At 42.3% G+C, this 19,003-nt stretch overlaps 2 protein-coding genes across 13 annotated transcripts in view; one reads left to right on the forward strand and one right to left on the reverse strand.

The window, feature by feature from the left end:
• Positions 1-12,268, reverse strand: part of INTS14 (integrator complex subunit 14) — a 31,649-nt gene extending 19,381 nt beyond the window's left edge. For 2 of the 9 annotated variants that reach the window (XR_010109944.1, XM_063596737.1), the window contains exons 1-6: positions 11,957-12,268; positions 8,704-8,970; positions 6,985-7,092; positions 1,637-1,792; positions 735-853; positions 184-326 (exon numbers count right to left, since the gene is read on the reverse strand). Coding sequence is in view for 8 of the 9 variants with exons in the window: in XM_063596737.1 (XP_063452807.1) it covers positions 184-326; positions 735-853; positions 1,637-1,792; positions 6,985-7,092; positions 8,704-8,970; positions 11,957-12,268 (1,105 nt within the window). In the remaining variant the exon portion in view is untranslated. Of the gene's footprint in view, positions 1-183; positions 327-734; positions 854-1,636; positions 1,793-6,984; positions 7,093-8,703; positions 8,988-11,544 lie in introns of those variants that run through there. The other 7 variants (XM_063596736.1, XM_003827979.4, XM_055099038.2 and 4 more) reach the window with 7 other exon arrangements.
• Positions 12,216-19,003, forward strand: part of SLC24A1 (solute carrier family 24 member 1) — a 44,708-nt gene continuing 37,920 nt past the window's right edge. Inside the window, exon 1 of one of the 4 annotated variants that reach the window (XM_008953314.4) lies at positions 12,216-13,474. The gene's annotated coding sequence lies outside the window, so the exon portion shown is untranslated. The remainder of the gene's footprint in view (positions 13,475-19,003) is intronic. The other 3 variants (XM_008953313.4, XM_063596732.1, XM_063596733.1) reach the window with 3 other exon arrangements.

Genomic DNA, 19,003 nt, shown 5'->3' on the forward strand with positions numbered 1-19,003 from the left:
CCCAAAAAATCTGAAATCTAAAGCACCTCTGTTCCCAAGCATTTTGGGTAAGGAATACTCAACCTGTACCACAATATATATTTCTTTTCAACCTTCCTAGACAGAGAAGAGAGTAAAAGTCACAAGTCAGAAGAAAGTAAGGATAACAGAGAAACTAAGAAAGAAGTTTTTTTAAAAAGTTACCTGTGTTAATGACTTTAGGGATAGGATCAATTTCTTCATCTACAACAAAAGGTTCTGGCCTGGGGAAGACTTGTACATCAGCAGTTAGGTGGCCACACTTGAGAACAGCATGGAAAGGCGTATATGCCAAATCTATCAGTTTTCTAGAATATGATAATTAATAGTTATAGGAAGAGTAATACGATACATATGAAGTTAATTTTTCAGGACGCAAGGGTTGTTTTCCTTTCAAGTTGGTTCCAAAACTAAGATCTGACCATCTGTAAAACAGAACAAAATCTAACATTTTTGGTGAGGAAATTTCAATTCTGAAAAGCCCAAGAGCAAGTTAATTTGAAATTTTGCTGAGTCATTATAAGGAAGTCAGTATCTACAGACAGTATAGATTTACTTTAAAAAACCATTACTACCCATCACTTTATCTGAAAAATGTACAACTTGGGGAAAATGAAATGACACAATTAGGAACAGTAAAACAGATAGTCTTCCTGGATGTCAAATTATAATACTGGATTGTAAAGAAGGCAAAAGAGCTCTAAGCATATACTCACCCAAACATAGACTGTACATTCTTCAAGCACAGGGGGCCATCAATAGTAAAAATCTGCCCTTCACCATTGTTTAAATCTATGAGACGTTCAAGGCATTCCAAGGAATCGGTGCTCTGGAGCTATAAAGCAAAACAGATGACCCTTAAAGTGGCTGGCACAAAATGCCAGATTATTCTCAGCTCACCAAGGTCAAAGCCATTACGATAACATAGGCAATAAATACCAGATGATTTTTTTAATAGCCAATGTGAGAAGAAGATAACTACAACAATTTTGACTCAAGGTTACCAAAGAGGAATGTTACGTAAAATAACACAGGTAGAGCTATTTCATTCAGGAGTAGTTTTGCAAAGATTCTCAGAGGTGACCACAGTATTTACACAGTATCTTCCCTCCAAAGTGTTTCTAACGTCTTTTGGTGAGAACCATCATTATCTACATTTTACAGAGAGAAAAACTGAGGGGAAAAAAGGTTAAATCACCTTCCCAAATGAATGGGAAAACCAAGAATTTAAGTGTTTAATAAAACGTGTATCAGAATAATGTTACTTTACTCTTCTGTCAAAGTCAAAGCACACTCCTGTGAACATTTCTGGTGGAATGGACATAAGAATTCTATATAAGGGAAATGAACAACACCAAAAAGAACACCTTGACCCTTTATGCACCCATCAGCAGGATGGATAACAACTCCAGCTATGTTCCCCAGATGGGGCAACACTCTGAAATTTCAAAGAACATTTGAGACCCAGAATATTTTCAAATAAAATACCAGCCTCAGCTGAAACCAATGGAGTTCAATGCTACAGTATATACAATATAGCACTAGTGGTATATACTGAAAAATAAACTAAGCTGTAAAATATGCCTAATCAAACTAAAAACTTAGCAAAAGGTATTACCTCCTCCAAATTCGCCATGCACATGATATATAACTTAGATGGGAAAGGAAAAGGTAGTGGAAACCTGTTGCTCTCACTTCGTTGATTTTGAGTGGCTAGGGAATGTCGCAGTGACCCTCTACCAATGCCAAGACAGCCGTCCGTCACCAGGACAACCTGTTTGTAAAAAGAGAGAGAGGAGGTTGTATATTAAATTACATATTTAAAGCAGTCCCATTTAGCAGTGTTTTCACTGCTAGAAAGGGGCACCAGGGCTGGCTATGGTGGCTCAAGCCTGTAATCCCAGTGCTTTGGGAGGCCAAGGCAGGAGGACTGCTTAAGCCTAGGAGTTTGAGACCAGCCTGGGCAACATAAGGAGACCCCATCTCTAAAAAAACTTAGAAAAAAAAAATTAGCCAGGAGTGGTGGCATGCACCTGTGGTCCCAGCACGTTGGGAGGCTGAGGTGGGAGGATCACTTGAGCCTGGGAGGTCAAGGCTGCAGTGAGCCGTGGTCACATCACTGTACTCCAGCCTAGGCAACAGAGAGACTCTGTCTTTTTAAAACAAAACAAAACAAAACAAAAAAACAGGCCTGACATGGTGGCTCACACCTGTAATCCCAGCACTTTGGGAGGCCAAGGCAGGCAGATCACTAGAGGCCAGGGGTTCAAGACCAGCCTAGGCAACATGGTGAAACCCTGCCTCTACAAAAAATACAAAAATTAACTGGGCATGGTGGTGCGTGCCTGCAGGCCCAGCTACTTGGGAGGCTGAGGTGGGAGGATCACTTGAGCCTGGGAAGTCGAGGCTACAGTGAGTATGCCACTGCAGTCCAGCCTGGGTAACAAAGTGAGACCCTGTTTGGAAAAACAAAATAAACCCTCAACCTGGCCCCGCAAAAAAAAAAAACAAAAAAAGGCATGAGAAAATTTTGTGAGGTGCTAGAACCCCACTCCACATTATAGGATAAAGAATACTATATCTTAATTGTAGTAGTGGTTATATAGGTGTATACATTTGTCAAAACTCAGTGAACTGTATACTTAAGATCAATGCGTTTTACTCTATTTCATCTAATAAAATATTTTTTAAAAGCTTGCCTCTGAACACTTAAAAAAGGACAAAAACATTCACAACCAATTCTTACTTAATTGTATTAAAACTAGAACCCCAACTCTTAGATAAGGAGTTGGTACCTAACATAACAATGTCAAATACGGAATGAAGATTCATTTCACATGTGCTCCTAGGAAGTACTAGCACAGTAGTCTGAACTTTGCCACTTTATTTTCAAAGATGACAAACTCTACGCCTGGTCAACTAAAATGACACCTAGTTAGAATATGTATTTATAAAGGCTATTTAACCAGAAATATATAAAATCTTTAAAATGCATTCTTAACCTGTAATGTGAAAAAACCAACAAAATATACCAACAATGGATAGTAATTGCAAAATCATTTTCCTTTTCTTCATTGCTTCAGAATGATCCTGTGGGGGACAGACTTCCCATGCATCCCAGGAGAGGATTATTTTTGCTCTCCCTAGCCTAGTCCAGTAACTTGATAATAATAGGCCATTAAGGCAGTATTTTTTTTTTGACAAGGAGACTCACTCTGTCACCCAGGCTGGAGTGCGGTGGCGTGATCTCAGCTCACTGCAACCTCCGCCTCCCAGGTTAAAGTGATTCTCCTGCCTCAGCCTCCCCAGCAGCTGGAACTACAGGTGTGTGCCATAAAGCCCACCTAATTTCTGTATTTTTAGTAGAGACAGGGTTTCACCATATTGGCCAGGATGGTCTCAAACTCCTGACCTTGTGAACCGTCCGCCTCGGCCTCCCAAAGTGCTGGGATTACAGGCGTGAGCCACCACGCCCAGCCCTTAAGGCAGTATTAAGTGGTGGCACTGTGTGAAATATCAAGATTGGCACTTACTGATAAAGCCCAAGAATGCTTAATAGAGGTCCCCTGGAAGATGTCATCTTTTGGCATAACAGTCAATTGACTACAAGGCAATTTCCTTTTCTAGGTACCAAGAATTGCTATACAATGATTTACCTCCGTCGGCTTTTTCAGATGCTATGAGATAATGAAATATTTCACGTAATATCAAAATGAAACAGACTTTACTAAATAATAAAGACAGTACAGCTGTCTAAAACCTTGGTTAAGGCTGGGTGTGGTGGCTGACAGCTGTAATCCCAGCACTTTGGGAGGCTGAGGCCAGAGGATCACTTGAGGCCAGGAGTTCAAGACCAGCCTGGCAAACATGGCAAAACCTTGTCTACTAAAAATACAAAAATTAGCTGGGTGTGGTAGTGCACTTCTGTAGGGCGTGATGGCACACTCCTGTAGTCCCAGCTACTCATCAGGTGGCTGAGTCATGAGAATCATTTGAGCCCAGAGGCAGAGGCTGCAGTGAGCTGAGATCACGCCACTGCACTCAAGCCTGGGCGACAGAGCAAGACTCTGTTTCAAAAAAATAATTATAAATAAAAAACAAAATCTTGGCTAAAAATTCCACTTTTTTTTTTTTTTTTTAAGACAGAGTCTCGCTCTGTTGCCCAGACTGGAGTGCAGTGGCACGTTCTCGGCTCACTACAAAATCCACCTCCCAGGTCAAGTGATTCCCCTACCTCAGCCTCCCAGGTAGCTAGGATTACAGGTCAACGACACCACACTTAGCTAATTTTTGTATTTTTAGTAGAGACAGGGTTTCACCATGTTGGCCAGGCTGGTGTTTAACTCCTGACCTCAGGTGATCTGCCCACCTCAGCCTCCCAAAGTGTTGGGATTACAGGCGTGAGCCACCGCGCCTGGCCAAAAATTCCACATTTAAGCAAGTTTGTTTTATAGTAACTGATTATAAAAACAATAACCAGTAACCACCACCTCTACTACAATGTTTATTTTTTTTTTTTGAGACGGAGTTTCTCTCTTGTTGCCCAGGGTGGAGTGCGATGGCACAATCTTGGCTGACCATTGCAACCTCTGTCTCCCCGGTTCAAGCGATTCTCCTGCCGCAGCCTCCTGAGTAGCTGGGATTACAGGCATGCGCCACCACATCTGGCTAATTTTTTTATTTTTAGTAGAGACAGATTCAGGCTTGGCCCCTTGCCCTCAGGTTATCTCAAATTCAGATTCTTCCTTTTTTTCAAAAGAAGAAAATCATAAAAGTCAGAAGTCTGCATGATGCACAAGGTCTGGTTCTTAAAATCTGAATTTCTCCTCTAAAAGCAAAGAAGAAATAGCAAATGAAACTGTGCTACTTGCTAGCTTTCAGTTCAGAAGATACTGACAACAAAACTTCATTTATTCACTATAATGTTAGGAAATAAGACAACCTATATGCATGGATTTACCAAAATAAGTAATGCCTATAAGCTGAGATGCCATAAAAAGCTTTATTTCAGAAAAGAAATTGATGAAAAGGCATCTATTGATTTCTTCAGCAAGTATCCACTATATTCTATAAAACAGGGAGGTTTTCACAAGAAAAAATGTTTTTGTTGTTTTCTAAAGGTGAGTTTATTGAGATATAACTTACATGCAGTAAAATCACCCTTTTTAGTATACAGTTCTATGAGTTTTGACAATTGTATTCAGTCGTGTAACCACCCCCACGAACAAGATAAAGAATAGTTCCAACACGTCCCAGATTCCCTCCTGCTTCTTTTGAGTCAATTCATACCTTTCCCTGACTCCCAGGCAACTACAATCTTATTTTTTTTAAGACAGGGCCTCACTATGTGGTCCAGGCTGGTCTTGAACTCCTGGGCTCAAGTTATCCTCCCACCTTGGCCTCACAAAGTGCAGGGATTATAGGTGTGAGCCATCATGCCTAGCTACAATCTTTTTTTTTTTATTAATAAATAAATACTAGTGATGCTACTGACACTACTGAGGAATCCTGTGTTTGACCCCATAATGAAAAGTCACACACCAGGGTCCAGCAAACCATGGCCCACAGGCTAAATTTGGCCCACTGTCTGTTTTTGTAAATAAAGTTTTATTTAAACACAGCCCTACCCATTCATTTACTTATTATCTATGGCTGCTTTCATGCTATAACAGCAGAGCTGAGTAGTTGCCACAGACACCTACAAAGCCTAAAATACAAAAAAACTTGCGGACTCCTGTTGTAGACTATTATGATTTTTCTTTTAGCAATGTTTCTGCTTTTTCCTTCAAAATATGCTACTACTTTTCAAAAGTATCTGTATAGAACAAATTTCCAGTTATCTTTTTCTGCTACTACTCTGCTCTGATTTGATACTAATGTGGCCTACTGTGGAGTCTAAGTAAAGAGCAACAGATTTTATGTTTGTTTGTTTGTTTTTGCCACAGAGTCTCGCTCTGTCGCTAGGCTGGAGTGCAGCGGCGCAATCTCGGCTGACTGCAACCTCTGCCTCCCAGGTTCAAGTGATTCTCCTGCCTCAGCCTCCAGAGTAGCTGGGACTACAGGTGCACACCACCACACCCAGCTAATTTTTGTATTTTTAGTAGAGATGGGGGTTTCACCATGTTGGCCAGGATGGTCTCGATCTCTTGACCTGGTGATCCGTCCACCTCAGCCTCCCAAACTGCTGGGATTATAGGCATGAGCCACCGCGCCTGGCTAGATTTTATGTTTTATACTCCTCACTTTTTAGACAACTCAGTTGAGATGGTTAAGTTTGCTGAATAAAGCGGGGCGCAGTGGCTCACCCCTGTAATCCCAACACTTTGGGAGACGAGGTGGGCGGATCGCCTGAGCCAGGAGTTTGAGACCAGCCTGGGCAATATGGCAAAACCTGGTCTCTACAAAAAATGTAAAAAATTAGCCAGGTATGGTGGCATTTGCCTGTAGTCTCAGCTACTCAGGAGGCCGAAGTGGGAGAATCACCTGAGCCTCGGTGGTTGAAGCTACAGTGAGCCATAATAGCTCCACTGCACTCCAGCCTGGGCAACAAAGTGAGACCCTGTCTCCAAAAAAAAAAAAAAAAAAAAAGTCTGCTGAATAATTGCATTGAGATAATGAAGACAGGCTATATTATACTGATGTTTACAATTTTATCACTCAAAATTATAATGACCCCTTCCAGGGATTGTAGTTCAAAAATTCCACTGTGAGCCCTTTGTGTTTTATATAACAGTACTAGTTTGCAATAAGTCAATTTACTAGGAGGATGCTTTCCTTAAGGCATAACTTTGCTGCTTTCTGAACACATTAGTGTTGATTTAGTACCTTCACTTAAGAAGACACCAATTGTGTAAAATGTAGTTTGTAGAAATTACAATGCATGCTGTGTCAGAGCCTGAAGAAAATCGAAGCACCTCAGTGGTTAATGTTGTTAACTTAGGGCAATGAAAAAGAATTGATCATTACCTGGCAAGGAATTGCACCACCCCATTCTTGCTGAACGATATTGCAAACACCAACTAATGCAGACTCCAAGCAGGTTTTGTCATAATCATCCATATTACTTAGTGCTTCCTTATTGAATAAAAGATAAAATTGCTAGTTACTCTTTAGTTTTAATTAGTTATTAGAAAACAACATAAATTGTTCAAAGTATGAATGTTACACAGGGGACACTGATGTATCTGAGAGCACCAAAGCATAGCTTCTTAAAGAAAAATGCTAGAACAGACTTCTTCAACTATTAAAGATAGTTAAAAGAATTCCATTTATTCTATCCTCTTATCAGGTAAGAGTGAACAGTCCACCAAGTTTACATTTTTGTTAAGTGGACTTTGAAGGAAAAAATTAAAAGGAACTTTTAAACACATCACAAAAATAATAACAAAATCTATTGAATATTAACTATGTTCTAAACACCATCCTAGGCACTTTTATGCATTTAGCTATCACAATAAAACTATAAGGTATAGATTATTAACCCTATCTTTAAATGAAGTAATTAAGGTATAGAAAGATTAAATAACTTTCCCAGGTCTCATGACTAAGGTGGCAGAACCTGGATTTGTAAGTATGCAGTCTGACTTCAGGGCTCCTGGTCTAAAACATTACGTCTCACTCCTTATATAGCAATTCTCTAAATTTCAGAACTGCAGAACATCAGAAATCCTTAGTTTATTCACCTGTAAGAAAGTCAGCATATATACCAAAAGTTTAATATCCTTTTACAGGAAAAGAAATTTAAAAAAAGTTTTTAAGTCACTAATTTTTTAAAAAAAGCTTTTAAGTCACTTAAAAAATCTGAGATAATAAAAGGAATTATTTAACAAAATTTTGTTACTTATATTAAAAAATTCAAACTCTATTGATCTTGTATTTCTAAACCACCTAACAATTGTTAAAACTGTTCAGTTTAATTCCACAAACGCTTCTTCTTTTTTTTTTTCCTTCTTTTTATTAAAAATAGAGATGGGATCTTGCCATATTGTCCAGGCTTGTCTCAAACTCCTGGGCTCAAGTGATCCTCTCGCCTTGGCTTCCCAAAGTGCTGGGATTACAGGCGTGAGCCACCACACCTGGCCCACAAACACTTCTTGACTGCTCACTATGGGTAAGACACTGTGTTAGGCACTGCTGGAAATATTATGAATATTATGATTTAGAGATGTTGTCAGAAAGTAAATTCTGACATAACACAGAAAACACCTTTGAAAGATAATATCTACCAACTGAGATTTAAAAATTATAATTTATTGGTATCAAAATCAAAGCTATTTGTTGGAAAGGAAATATCATTTTGAATTACTCTAGAATAAGAAAGGGCTATTTTTTCATTTCCTCAAGTTTTATGGGAGAGTAGAAAAAAATTAAGTGTTGAGCCTAAAGATCCTAAATTTTAGGGAATGGAACACTACATCCTGAGATGCTCACTTTTCCACAGAGAATTCCAGAAAACCAAGAGAGGAAAATAAGGGAACAACTCACAGCTGTAACTCATAGCTGTACCGAAGAAACAGTAGGCATAAGACCTACTGGTTGTGAATTCTTGTTGTTTAGTTACACATATTAAGTACTCATAGACTTATTAAATAATGCCAAAGTTCTAAATGTTCAATGCATTATAACACTGTTTTCCTCCCAATAAATTTAGGCCCTGTACATACAATAACTTACTACATTTTGTACCTGTAGGGTATTATAATCTCTCGTGAAGGGGACCATCAACTCCCAAAGTGATGAAAAAACCACAAGTGCTGTAAATTCAAGCTTGTAATTTGTGGCCATGTGCTCAAACAGCATCGTTAAACCATGGGCTGCTAGGTGCTTACGCTGGTATTCCTCGGACCCCTCAATAGACACAGGTCGGGTCATGGAAAGGGATACATCCATTACCACCACTGTCGGCATGATGAAAATGATCCCAGTGTTCCCAATCAGAATGCAAACAGACAGCTATAAACGGAGAAATGCTGCAGAAAATAAATAAGGTCTTACATGTCATGGAGAGAAAAGAATATTTTTCACCGTAACTTTAACTAACTTCTCAGAAATTAGCAGAGGCAAACACTATTTAAGTTGAGGTGAGGAATAATCTGTAGAGAACTCAGTGAGAGGGAAGTGAGCAGCTTAGTTCATTGTAAGGACCACTCTTAGAATCACCCATTAAGTGACCATAAATCAAAGACCATCTAAATATATCTACTGGAAAAAAAAAAAGCCCTGCTAAATTCAGGTAGCCCTTAACTTTCACACATTCGACTTTTATGCAACTTAATAAACTCCTACATCTCCTAACACTTAATTTACTGAAGAACATTTCTAGTTGTCATATGGTGGTGCTATTTGACAAACAACCATTGTTTTTTGGCACTGTCACAACCTTTTTGCAGTATTACTGCATGTGTTTAATTATTTTGTTGGTTGGTGCTCTTGTTTTAGTAAAATGAATGCCAAATATAAAAATGAAAGGATTAGTAAAGTCATAAACCAAATTAGACAAATTGGAAATCACTACACATAACAAAAGTAATAAACTGTCAGCCTCAGTAGTATTCATTGTACATAAACTGGCCAATGGTGCTTCAACTGTGAAGGAAAAGAACAAAATTAAAGAATATGTAAGGTCGGGCACAGTGGCTCATGCCTGTAATCCCAACACTTTGAGAGGCCCAGGTGGGCGGATCTCTTGAGGTCAGGAGTTCGAGACCAGCCTGGCCAATATGGTGAAACCCTGTCTCTACTAAAAATACAAAAATCAGCCAGGCATGGTGGCTACTTGGGAGGCTGAGGCACGAAAATCGCTTGAACACAGGAGGTGGAAGTTGTAGTGAGCCGAGATCGTGCCACTGCACTCCAGCCTTCCACCTGCCTCAGCCTCCCGAGTAGCCGGGACTACAGGTGCGTGTCACCACACTCGGCTAATTTTTGTATTTTTAGTAGAGACGGGGTTTCACCACATTGGCCAGGCTGGTCTCGAATTTCTGACCTCGACATTAGCCAGGCTGGTCTCGAACTTCTGACCTCGTGATCCACCTGCCTCTGCCTCCCAAAGTGCTGGGATTACAGGCGTGAGCCACCGCGCCCGGCCAAAATTCCATTTGTAAGTAGGCTGTTTCGAACTCAGAATACACTGGTTCATGGAAACAATGTTTACAACTCAGGTTGTAAGCATAGGCGTAAAAGAAGAAACTGAAAGTTCCTGAAGGATGGTTCACTCAAGCAGTATAGGCCCGACTAAAAAAAAAAAAGTGAGGTCCTGCACAATATTGGTTCAACTACACTATATTAGACCATAACATACGCTCACTAAGGGCAGGGACCATGCCACATTTTGCCCATGATGTCTCCTCAAAACTTATCACAGTAACTGGCACATAGTAGGTGCCCAACAATTTGATAACAACTAATGAACTACCCCTAAATCACCAGATATACCATATATTATTTAGCAAAATACATTATAAATGTTAACTCTGGACACCAGAAACACATTTCCTCTTCTCCTCATTCAAGCAGACATATGGGGGACTCCCTCACCTCTGCCCAGCTCCTGTGGTAGTCCCATTCATGCAGGGAGGCCTTTTTACAAGTTGAGGATCATGAGGAGTACTGCCCTCACCTCTTAGGAGAATGGGAGGAAACAGTTTACACAGACTTAGATCAAATACAAAAAAGCACTTTCAGCCCGTGAAATCTGCTGTTGACAGTGATGACAGCTGGCAGTCTTGCCTTCTCTGAAGACACCTCTGGAGCTGGCTCTTTCTCCCAAGTGATGCATTTGTGTCGACTCCCAAATGCACCTCATTAACAGTTACAAAGTCGTGGGAGATCAATTTAGTACTCAGGTTGGAGTAAAGGAGGGAACTGAAAGTTCCTGAAGGATAGTTCACTCAAGCAGTATAGGCCTGATTAAAAAAAAAAAAAAAAAGGCCAGGCACGCCTTTAATCCCAGCACTTTGGGAGGCTGAGGCGGGCAGATCACCTGAGGTCAGGAGTTCGAGACCAGTCTGACCAACATGGTGAAACCCCATCTCTACTAAAAATACAAAAATTAGCCAGATGTGGTGGCGTGCGCCTGTGGTTCTAGTTACTTGGGAGGCTGAGATAGGAGAATTGCTTGAACCCAGGAGGCAGAGGTTGCAGTGAGCCGAGATCGCGCCACTGCTCTTCAGCCTGGGCGACAGAGCGAGACTCCGTCTGGGGTGGGGGGGAATCCCTGCCCACCACAGTCTAGCAATTTTGTGAGAACAACATTATGTATTCCTCACTTGGGTGGATTCTGAGCCCCCAAGTCTCCCACCCCCACCCCCTTCCCACGTGTACTGTTCAAACAACTAGGGCTCTTCTTTCTCAGGAACAGTCTGAGAAATAGGCCCTAGCCACCTATTTGGCCTTGAATACCAAATGTCCATCAGCTAGACGTTTATAATTCTTCCCTGAAGGTGATAATTAGCTCATTCATAAAGAACTGATTCTCAGCAGTCTCGCTCTCAAAGCAGGATTCTACCTGAATTTCTAGTGCCTCACCTGCTCTTTGGCTTTCCCGTCAGCCTCCGGGAGTCCCTCCCCAGTTCTCAGATACAATTTCATCTCTAAAAGTCCAGACTGAAAATCGCATCTGGGAGATGTATTTTTACCTTAAAAATCAGTCAAGAAAATGTGGGATCTGGAAGTCTCTCTTGGAAAGAGGGGGCAGAGGGGAGCTGAGCAGAGGGCGAAATCGTGCAGTTTACGCGGAGCTGGGGACCCCGAGCCTCAGAGCGAGGGGAGGCCGGGAGCAGCGCCCCGGAACTGGCGCCTCACAGACGGCGCGGGGCGGCCGCCACGGTGGCGGGAAGGCCAAGCGCTGGCCCTGGGTTGTTCTTCACCCATAACCCCTTCACCTGTAACCCCAACATGCAACGAAAGGCAGTCCCGGGCCCTCGGCCTCCCCACTCACCCCGTGCCCATCGCCGGACACAGTCCGTCGGCATAAACTTTCCGTTCGCGCGCCACAGCCGGAACTATAAGGCCGCGCGACAGAAGGGAATCCGGCGCCTGCACTCCGCGCTGGGCGGGGCGGTCCTTGGAGAGCTTCAGGGTCGCCCGGGCAGGGTTCTGGCTCATTCCGGAGGGACGCTAGGGGGCGCGGCCTCTCTTCGCGATGGCCAATCCGCGGCCACCCCTCTTCTCCCACAAATCCCCAACTTCTCTCGAGCCTTGGTTGGGTTTCCTGCCGTGTCTCTCTGCATTGCCCTGAATCTCTCCCCATTCTCGGGCTCTTTCCTTCCCCTTCTGCCCCACTGACCCATGGGCCTCACCTGGCCCGGTGACTCTGTGTCCGCTTCACACTTTTGTCCCCGCTTCACACTTTTGTCCCCTCACTCCCCTGGGCCCCGTCGGTGCACGAGCCCAACCCTTCCTGCTATTTTCCTCGTCACTCTTTAGCCCCCTCTCTCGTATCCTCTGAACCGGTTGACAGAATCCTCTTCCTGTTCTTTTTAAACTGCAATTCCTGAACTACAAATCCTGGCCGGGCGTGGTGGTTCAGGCCTGTAATCCCAGCACTTTGGGAGGCCAAGGTGGGCGGATCGCTTCAGGTCAGGAGTTTGAGACCAGCCTGGGAAACATGGTGAAACCCCGCTCTCTACTAAAATACAAAAATTAGCCGGGCATGGTAACGAGTGCCTGTAATCCCAGCTACTTGGGAGGCTAACGCACGAGAATCTTGGGGGGAAAAACCCCAAAACTGTAATTCCTGGCTGAGGTATGCTTTGTATATCCTTCTTAGCTGACCTGAGCCCAATTTACCTCAAGACTTGGCCTCTTGGTCTCCTCAGCCCAAATGCTCACTTTATTTCCCCTATCCCCTCTTTGAGGGAAGCAGAGGGCCCTCGTTCCTCTCACCCTGGACAAGGCATGCGTGCTCAGATTTCCCTGTAAGGAACATGGGCTCTTGCCTGTCACTCTGGCCACCTGGTGTCTCCATTGTAGTCTGTGCCTCAGTGAGGTCCTTAAGAGGGCAAGAGGTGACTTTCTTTCTAACCATGTAGGGAGCCAGGGAATCCCAGCTAGAGATAGGCTTAGATGGATGCCAGCAGGCTCCTGGGTAGTTACGGTTCAAAGAACAATGTGGAACCACATAGGTTACAAAGTGAGTACAGAAAGGCCTCTAGAAGGCCTCAGGCATTTGCCTTTTTCATTTAGCTGATAGGATGGGGCGAGATTAGGAGATGGGACGAGGAAGGAGGATGCTTTGAACTGAACAGACAAGTCTGTCTGACTTCTCACAGCTTGTTATGTGGGAGAGTGTGGGGCCAGTTGCTTGTAGTTTTTTCCTGTCCCTGGGAATATCCCTGCCAGCACTGGGGCCCAGGGCCCTGCAGACTGCCCTATTTGCTTCAAAACTTCTTTCCCCAACCTGGCTGATCTCACCATGTCAAGACCTAGTTATGCTTGAGCAGGCATTGGGCTCCAGGTAAGTAAGGCTGCAGCCTGATAACTTAGTCATGATTTCTAATCTTGCCCTATTGGGAGGGATGTGGCCAAGAATGTGTGGGTAAGCAAGTGTCTAGTTACCCCTAATGTGACAACGACTTAGCCATAGGGTTACTGTCCTCGTGGTAATTCTGGCTCAGTTGCAGGGTCTGATTCATTACCTTACCCAACCCTAAAGCTTAAGTTAGTTCGCTGATGGATGATCAAATCTTGTGACCTAGTTCTTCTGAATAACAGGCTTTTGGGAGACTTGGAAAGCAAAAAATCAATATATTAAATTGATGATAAAAGGCACAGCTACCAGGAGGACTGTGTTACTTAGGGCAACTAGTTTGTTTGTTTGTTTTTCCTCCTTAGTGGAATCCCATTACAAATCAGAAGGTTGTTCGGTGACTATAACATCAGAGAACATCAGCACAAAGGTTAGAAGGTTTTAAAGGAGGTGTCTTTCAAGCCATCACTGGCTGATGAATTTCTTTTCCCCACTCAAGCGACCCTCAGCATTTGCGTGTTTCCACACACACATTAAAGGAAATCAATAAATAGTTTCCTTTGCATAATCTCTCATTCCCTTTATTTTTTCCTGCCTTGAAACAGTGGACTGCTGTCCCAAAGGCTTTGAAAGGCAGTGTTTGATCCCCAGTCTGACAGAGGAAAGGTTTATGACAGAAAAACCATGGCTCTCACAGGGGCTAGGTACTGGGGAGCTCAAAGGAAAGTCTAGATATCTCAATCTCCCAGAGCACGTGTTGAAAATGCAGATTCCCAGACCTTGCCAAGTGAAATGGAAATGAAATTTCATGACTTCGTGCTTGAGAATCTTTGCTGTTAAGTTCCCAGGGTGATTTTGTGTGTGTGTGTGTGTGTGTGTGTGTGTGTGTGGTGACAGGGTCTTTGTCACCCAGGCTGGAGTGCAGTGGCATGGTCATGGCTTCTTGCAGCCTTGACTTCCTGAATTTAAGCAATCCCCCCCCAACCTCAACCTCCCGCGTAGCTGGGACTACAGGCATGTGCCACCATGCCTGGCTAATTTTTAAATTTTTTGTAGAGATGGGGGTCTCACTATGTTGCCCAGAGTGGTCTTGAACTCCTGATTTCAAGCGATCCTCCCTCCTTGGCCTCCCAAAGTGCCAGGATTACAGGCATGAGCCACTACATTTGGCCCCAAGATGATTTTTCATCTACAGAGATAAGGGATAGGGAATGAGTAAGTGAAGAAAAGGCTGAGGGGTGGGGGAAGAGCAGTGGGCCTACTTCTCTTTTGCATTCTTCCCGCTCTTCTCATACGCCCATGATGTCCTTTGCCCTGCATTTCCCTTTCTGCCCCTGTAGTCTGGAGACTGTTCACTCCCAAATCATACTTCCAAGCTCCAGCCCCTTCCTCTCATCATTACCTCCTCCCTATTTCACTATTTTCACCAAAGCAGAAGTCAATCATAAATATGACCCTTCTGTCTTCTGAAAAAAAATTTTATTATGGAAATTTTCAAACATAGACAAAGATAGGGAGATTAGGATAATAAATCCCTGTGTGCCCTTCACCCAGTTTCTGCTGTCAATGCAATCCTCATCTCGTTTCATGTACACCCCTACCGACTTCTCCCCACATATTATTTTGATGCAGATCCCTGATAGCATAACATTTTATCCGGGAATATTTCCTTATGTATCTTTAAAAGAGAACTTAAAAATATATAATTACAATACCATTATCAAATTTAACATAATTAACAATAAATCCCTAATATCATCAAATATCGAATCAGCTTTCAAATATTCAGTTGTGTCATAAATATCATAAATTTTACTTTTTTACACTTTGGTTATTTGAATCAGGATCCAAGTAAGATCCAGATATTGAAATCCGTTGCTATATCTCAGAAGTCTCTTTTAATCCACAGGTTTCCCCCTCTTTTCCTTCGAAATGTATTTGGAAAACTGTGCTCCCCCTCCTTTTAAAATTGCTCTCAATCCTCTTTCAGTTTTTTCCAGAGCATTTGAGAAAACCACAAAGCTGCTCTCTATTTTAAATAATGAAAAGACTCACTGAACAAAGAAAAGCTTTACACATTTCCAATTCCAATTAACTTTGCCTCTGCTCTGAAAATAGGGTGAGCTTTATCCATCACTGGATCCCCCAGGGTCTGGCATGTGATGGTGGATATGCATTTGTGGAAAGAAGATAGGAGGGGAGTAAGAGAGTTTATTGGAAAAAAAAAGTCAAAGAGGAAAGCAGAGAAAACTTGGTAGATACTACATTTCTCTAAGAAAGTAGAAAGGAACTTCTTTCTTCCATACACTCTTTCCTTTGAAAAGTGCTATAAAGGCCTAGAGTGGTGGCTCTCAGCTCTTCGGGAGGCGGAGGCAGGAGAATCGCTTGAGCCCAGCTGTTCGAGACTAGCCTGGGCAACATAGAAAGACCTTGTCTCTACAAAAATTAAAATTAACCAAGTGTGGTGGTGTGCACCTGTAAACCTAGCTACTCAGGAGGCTGAGGCAGGAGGATTGTTTGAGCCCAACAGTTCAAGGCTGCAGTGAGCTGTGATTGTGTCACTGCACTCCAGCCAGGACAAGATCTTATCTCTAAAAACAAACAAACAAACAAACAAACAAACAAAATGCTATGAAGTCTAAATTTTTAAAGGCCCCTCATGATCTGGGCCCTGACCCAGGCTCACCACTCACTCTCTTAAAACCTTAGTGGCATCTTTCAATGAAAAAGAAGATAAAGCCAAATAAAACTAGTTTTTAAAAACTTATAAAAAGTAATTTGTGAGGCTGGGAGGCCGGGCACGGTGGCTCACGCCTGTAATTCCAGCACTTTGGGAGGCCGAGGTGGGTAGATCACTTGAGGTCAGGTGTTCGAGGCAAGCCTGACCAACATAGTGTAACCCTGTCTCTACTAAAAATACAAAAATTAGCCGGCTGTCATGGCGGGCACCTGTAGTCAGCTGCTTGGAAGGCTGAGGCATGAGAATCGCCTGAATCCGGGAGGTGGAGGTTGCAGTGAACCAACATCATGCCACTGCACTCCAGCCTGGGCAACACAGCAAGACCCTGTCTCAAAAAAAATAATAATTTGTGTCTATGGATAAAAATTCAAAGTTAATTTTAATTTTTTTAAATCATACTTTAAGTTCTAGGGTACATATGCACAACATGCAGGTTTGATACATACGTATGTATGTGCCATGTTGGTTTGCTGCACCCATTGACTCATCATTTACATTAGTTATTTCTCCTAATGCTATCCCTCTCCCACCCCCCCACCCCCCGACAGGCCCCAGTGTGTGATGTTCCCTGCCCTGTGTCCACGTAATCTCATTGTTCAATTCCCACCTATCGGTGAGAACATGCAGTGTTTGGTTTTCTGTCCTTGAGATAGTTTGCTGAGAATCATGGTTTCCAGCTTCATCTATGTCCCTGCAAAGGACATAAACTCATCCTTTTTTATGGCTGCATAGTATTCCATGGTGTATATGTGCCACATTTTCTTAATCCAGTCTATCATTGATGGACATTTGGGTTGGTTCCAAGTCTTTGCTATTGTGAATAGTGCCACAATAAACATATGTGCACATGTGTCTTTATAGTAGCATGATTTATAATCCTTTGGGTATATACCCAGTAATGGAATTGCTGGGTCAAATGGTATTTCTACTTCTAGATCCTTGAGGAATCACCACACTGTCTTCCACAATGGTTGAACTAATTTGCACTCCCACCAACAGTGTAAAAGCATTCCTATTTCTCCACATCCTCTCCAGCATCTGTTGTTTCCTGACTTTTTAATGATCGCCATTCTAACTGGCATGAGATGGTATCTCATTGTGGTTTTGATTTGCATTTCTCTGATGACCAGTGATGATGAGCATTTTTTCATGTGCCTCTTGGCTGCATAGATGTCTTCTTTTGAGAAGTGTCTATTCATATCCTTTGCCCAGTTTTTGATGGGGTTGTTTTTTTCTTGTAAATTTGTTTGAGTTCTTTGTAGATTCTGGATATTAGCCCTTTGTCAGATGGGTAGATTGCAAAAATTTTCTCCCATTCTATAGGTTGCCTTTTCATTCTGATGGTAGTTTCTTTTGCTGTGCAGAAGCTCTTTAGTTTAATTAGATCCCATTTGTCTATTTTGGCTTTTGTTGCCATTGCTCTTGGTGTTTTAGTCATGAAGTCCTTGGCCATACCTATGTCCTGAATGGTATTGCCTAGGTTTTCTTCTAGGGTTTTTATGGTTTTAGGTCTAATATTTAAGTCTTTAATCCATCTTGAATTAATTTTTGTATAAGGTGTAAGGAAGGGATCCAGTTTCAGCTTTCTACGTGTGGCTAGCCAGTTTCCACAGCACCATTTATTAAATAGGGAATCCTTTCCCCATTTCTTGTTTTTCAGGTTTGTCAAAGATCAGATGGTTGTAGATGTGTGGTGTTATTTCTGAGGCCTCTGTTCTGTTCCGTTGGTCTATATATCTGTTTTGGTACCAGTACCATGCTGTTTTGGTTACTGTAGCCTTGTAGTATAGTTTGAAGTCAGGTGGCATGATGCCTCCAGATTTGTTCTTTTTGCTTAGGATTGATTGTCTTGGCAACGTGGGCTCTTTTTTGGTTCCATATGAAATTTAAAGTAGTTTTTTCCAATTCTGTGAAGAAGGTCATTGGTAGCTTGACGGGGATGGCATTGAATCTATAAATTACTTTGGGCAGTATGGCCATTTTCACGATATTGATTCTTCCTATCCGTGAGCATGGAATATTTTTCCATTTGTTTGTATCCTCTTTTATTTCGTTGAGCAGTGGTTTGTAGTTCTCCTTGAGGAGGTCCTTCACATCCCTTGTAAGTTGTATTCCTAGGTATTTTATTCTCTTTGTAGCAATTGTGAACGGGAGTTCACTCATGATTTGGCTCTGTTTGTCTGTTAATGGTGAATAGGAATGCTTGTGATTTTTGTACATTGATTTTGTATCCTGAGACTTTGCTGAAGTTGCTTATCAGCTTAAGGAGATTTTGGGCTGAGACAATGGGGTTTTCTAAATATACAATCATGTCATCTGCAAACAGGGACAATTTGACTTCCTCATTTCCTAATTGAATACCCTTTATTTCTTTGTCTTGCCTGATTGCAAGTGTTGGCCAGAACTTCCAACACTATGTTGAATAGGTGTGGTGAGAGAGGGCATCCTTGTGTTGTGCCGGTTTTCAAAGGGAATGCTTCCAGTTTTTGCCCATTCATTATGATATTGGCTGTGGGTTTGTTATAAATACTTCTTTTACTAGAGACAGGGTCTTGCTATGTTGCCCAGGATGGTCTTGAACTCCTAGTCTCAAGCAATCCTCCCTTCTCAGCCTCCCAAAGTGCTGGGATTACAGGAGTGCACCACTGCATCAGGCAAAATTCAAAGTTTCAAAATAGATGAAGTGAAAAATAAGCATTTGCTTTCCTAGAAGCAACCATACATATCTCCCTGCCTCAAGTATGATTCTAGCCACTGGGATGGAGAAGTGAAATATC

Source organism: Pan paniscus, chromosome 16 (genome assembly GCF_029289425.2).
Source record: "Pan paniscus chromosome 16, NHGRI_mPanPan1-v2.0_pri, whole genome shotgun sequence".
Classification (NCBI taxonomy): domain Eukaryota; kingdom Metazoa; phylum Chordata; class Mammalia; order Primates; family Hominidae; genus Pan; species Pan paniscus.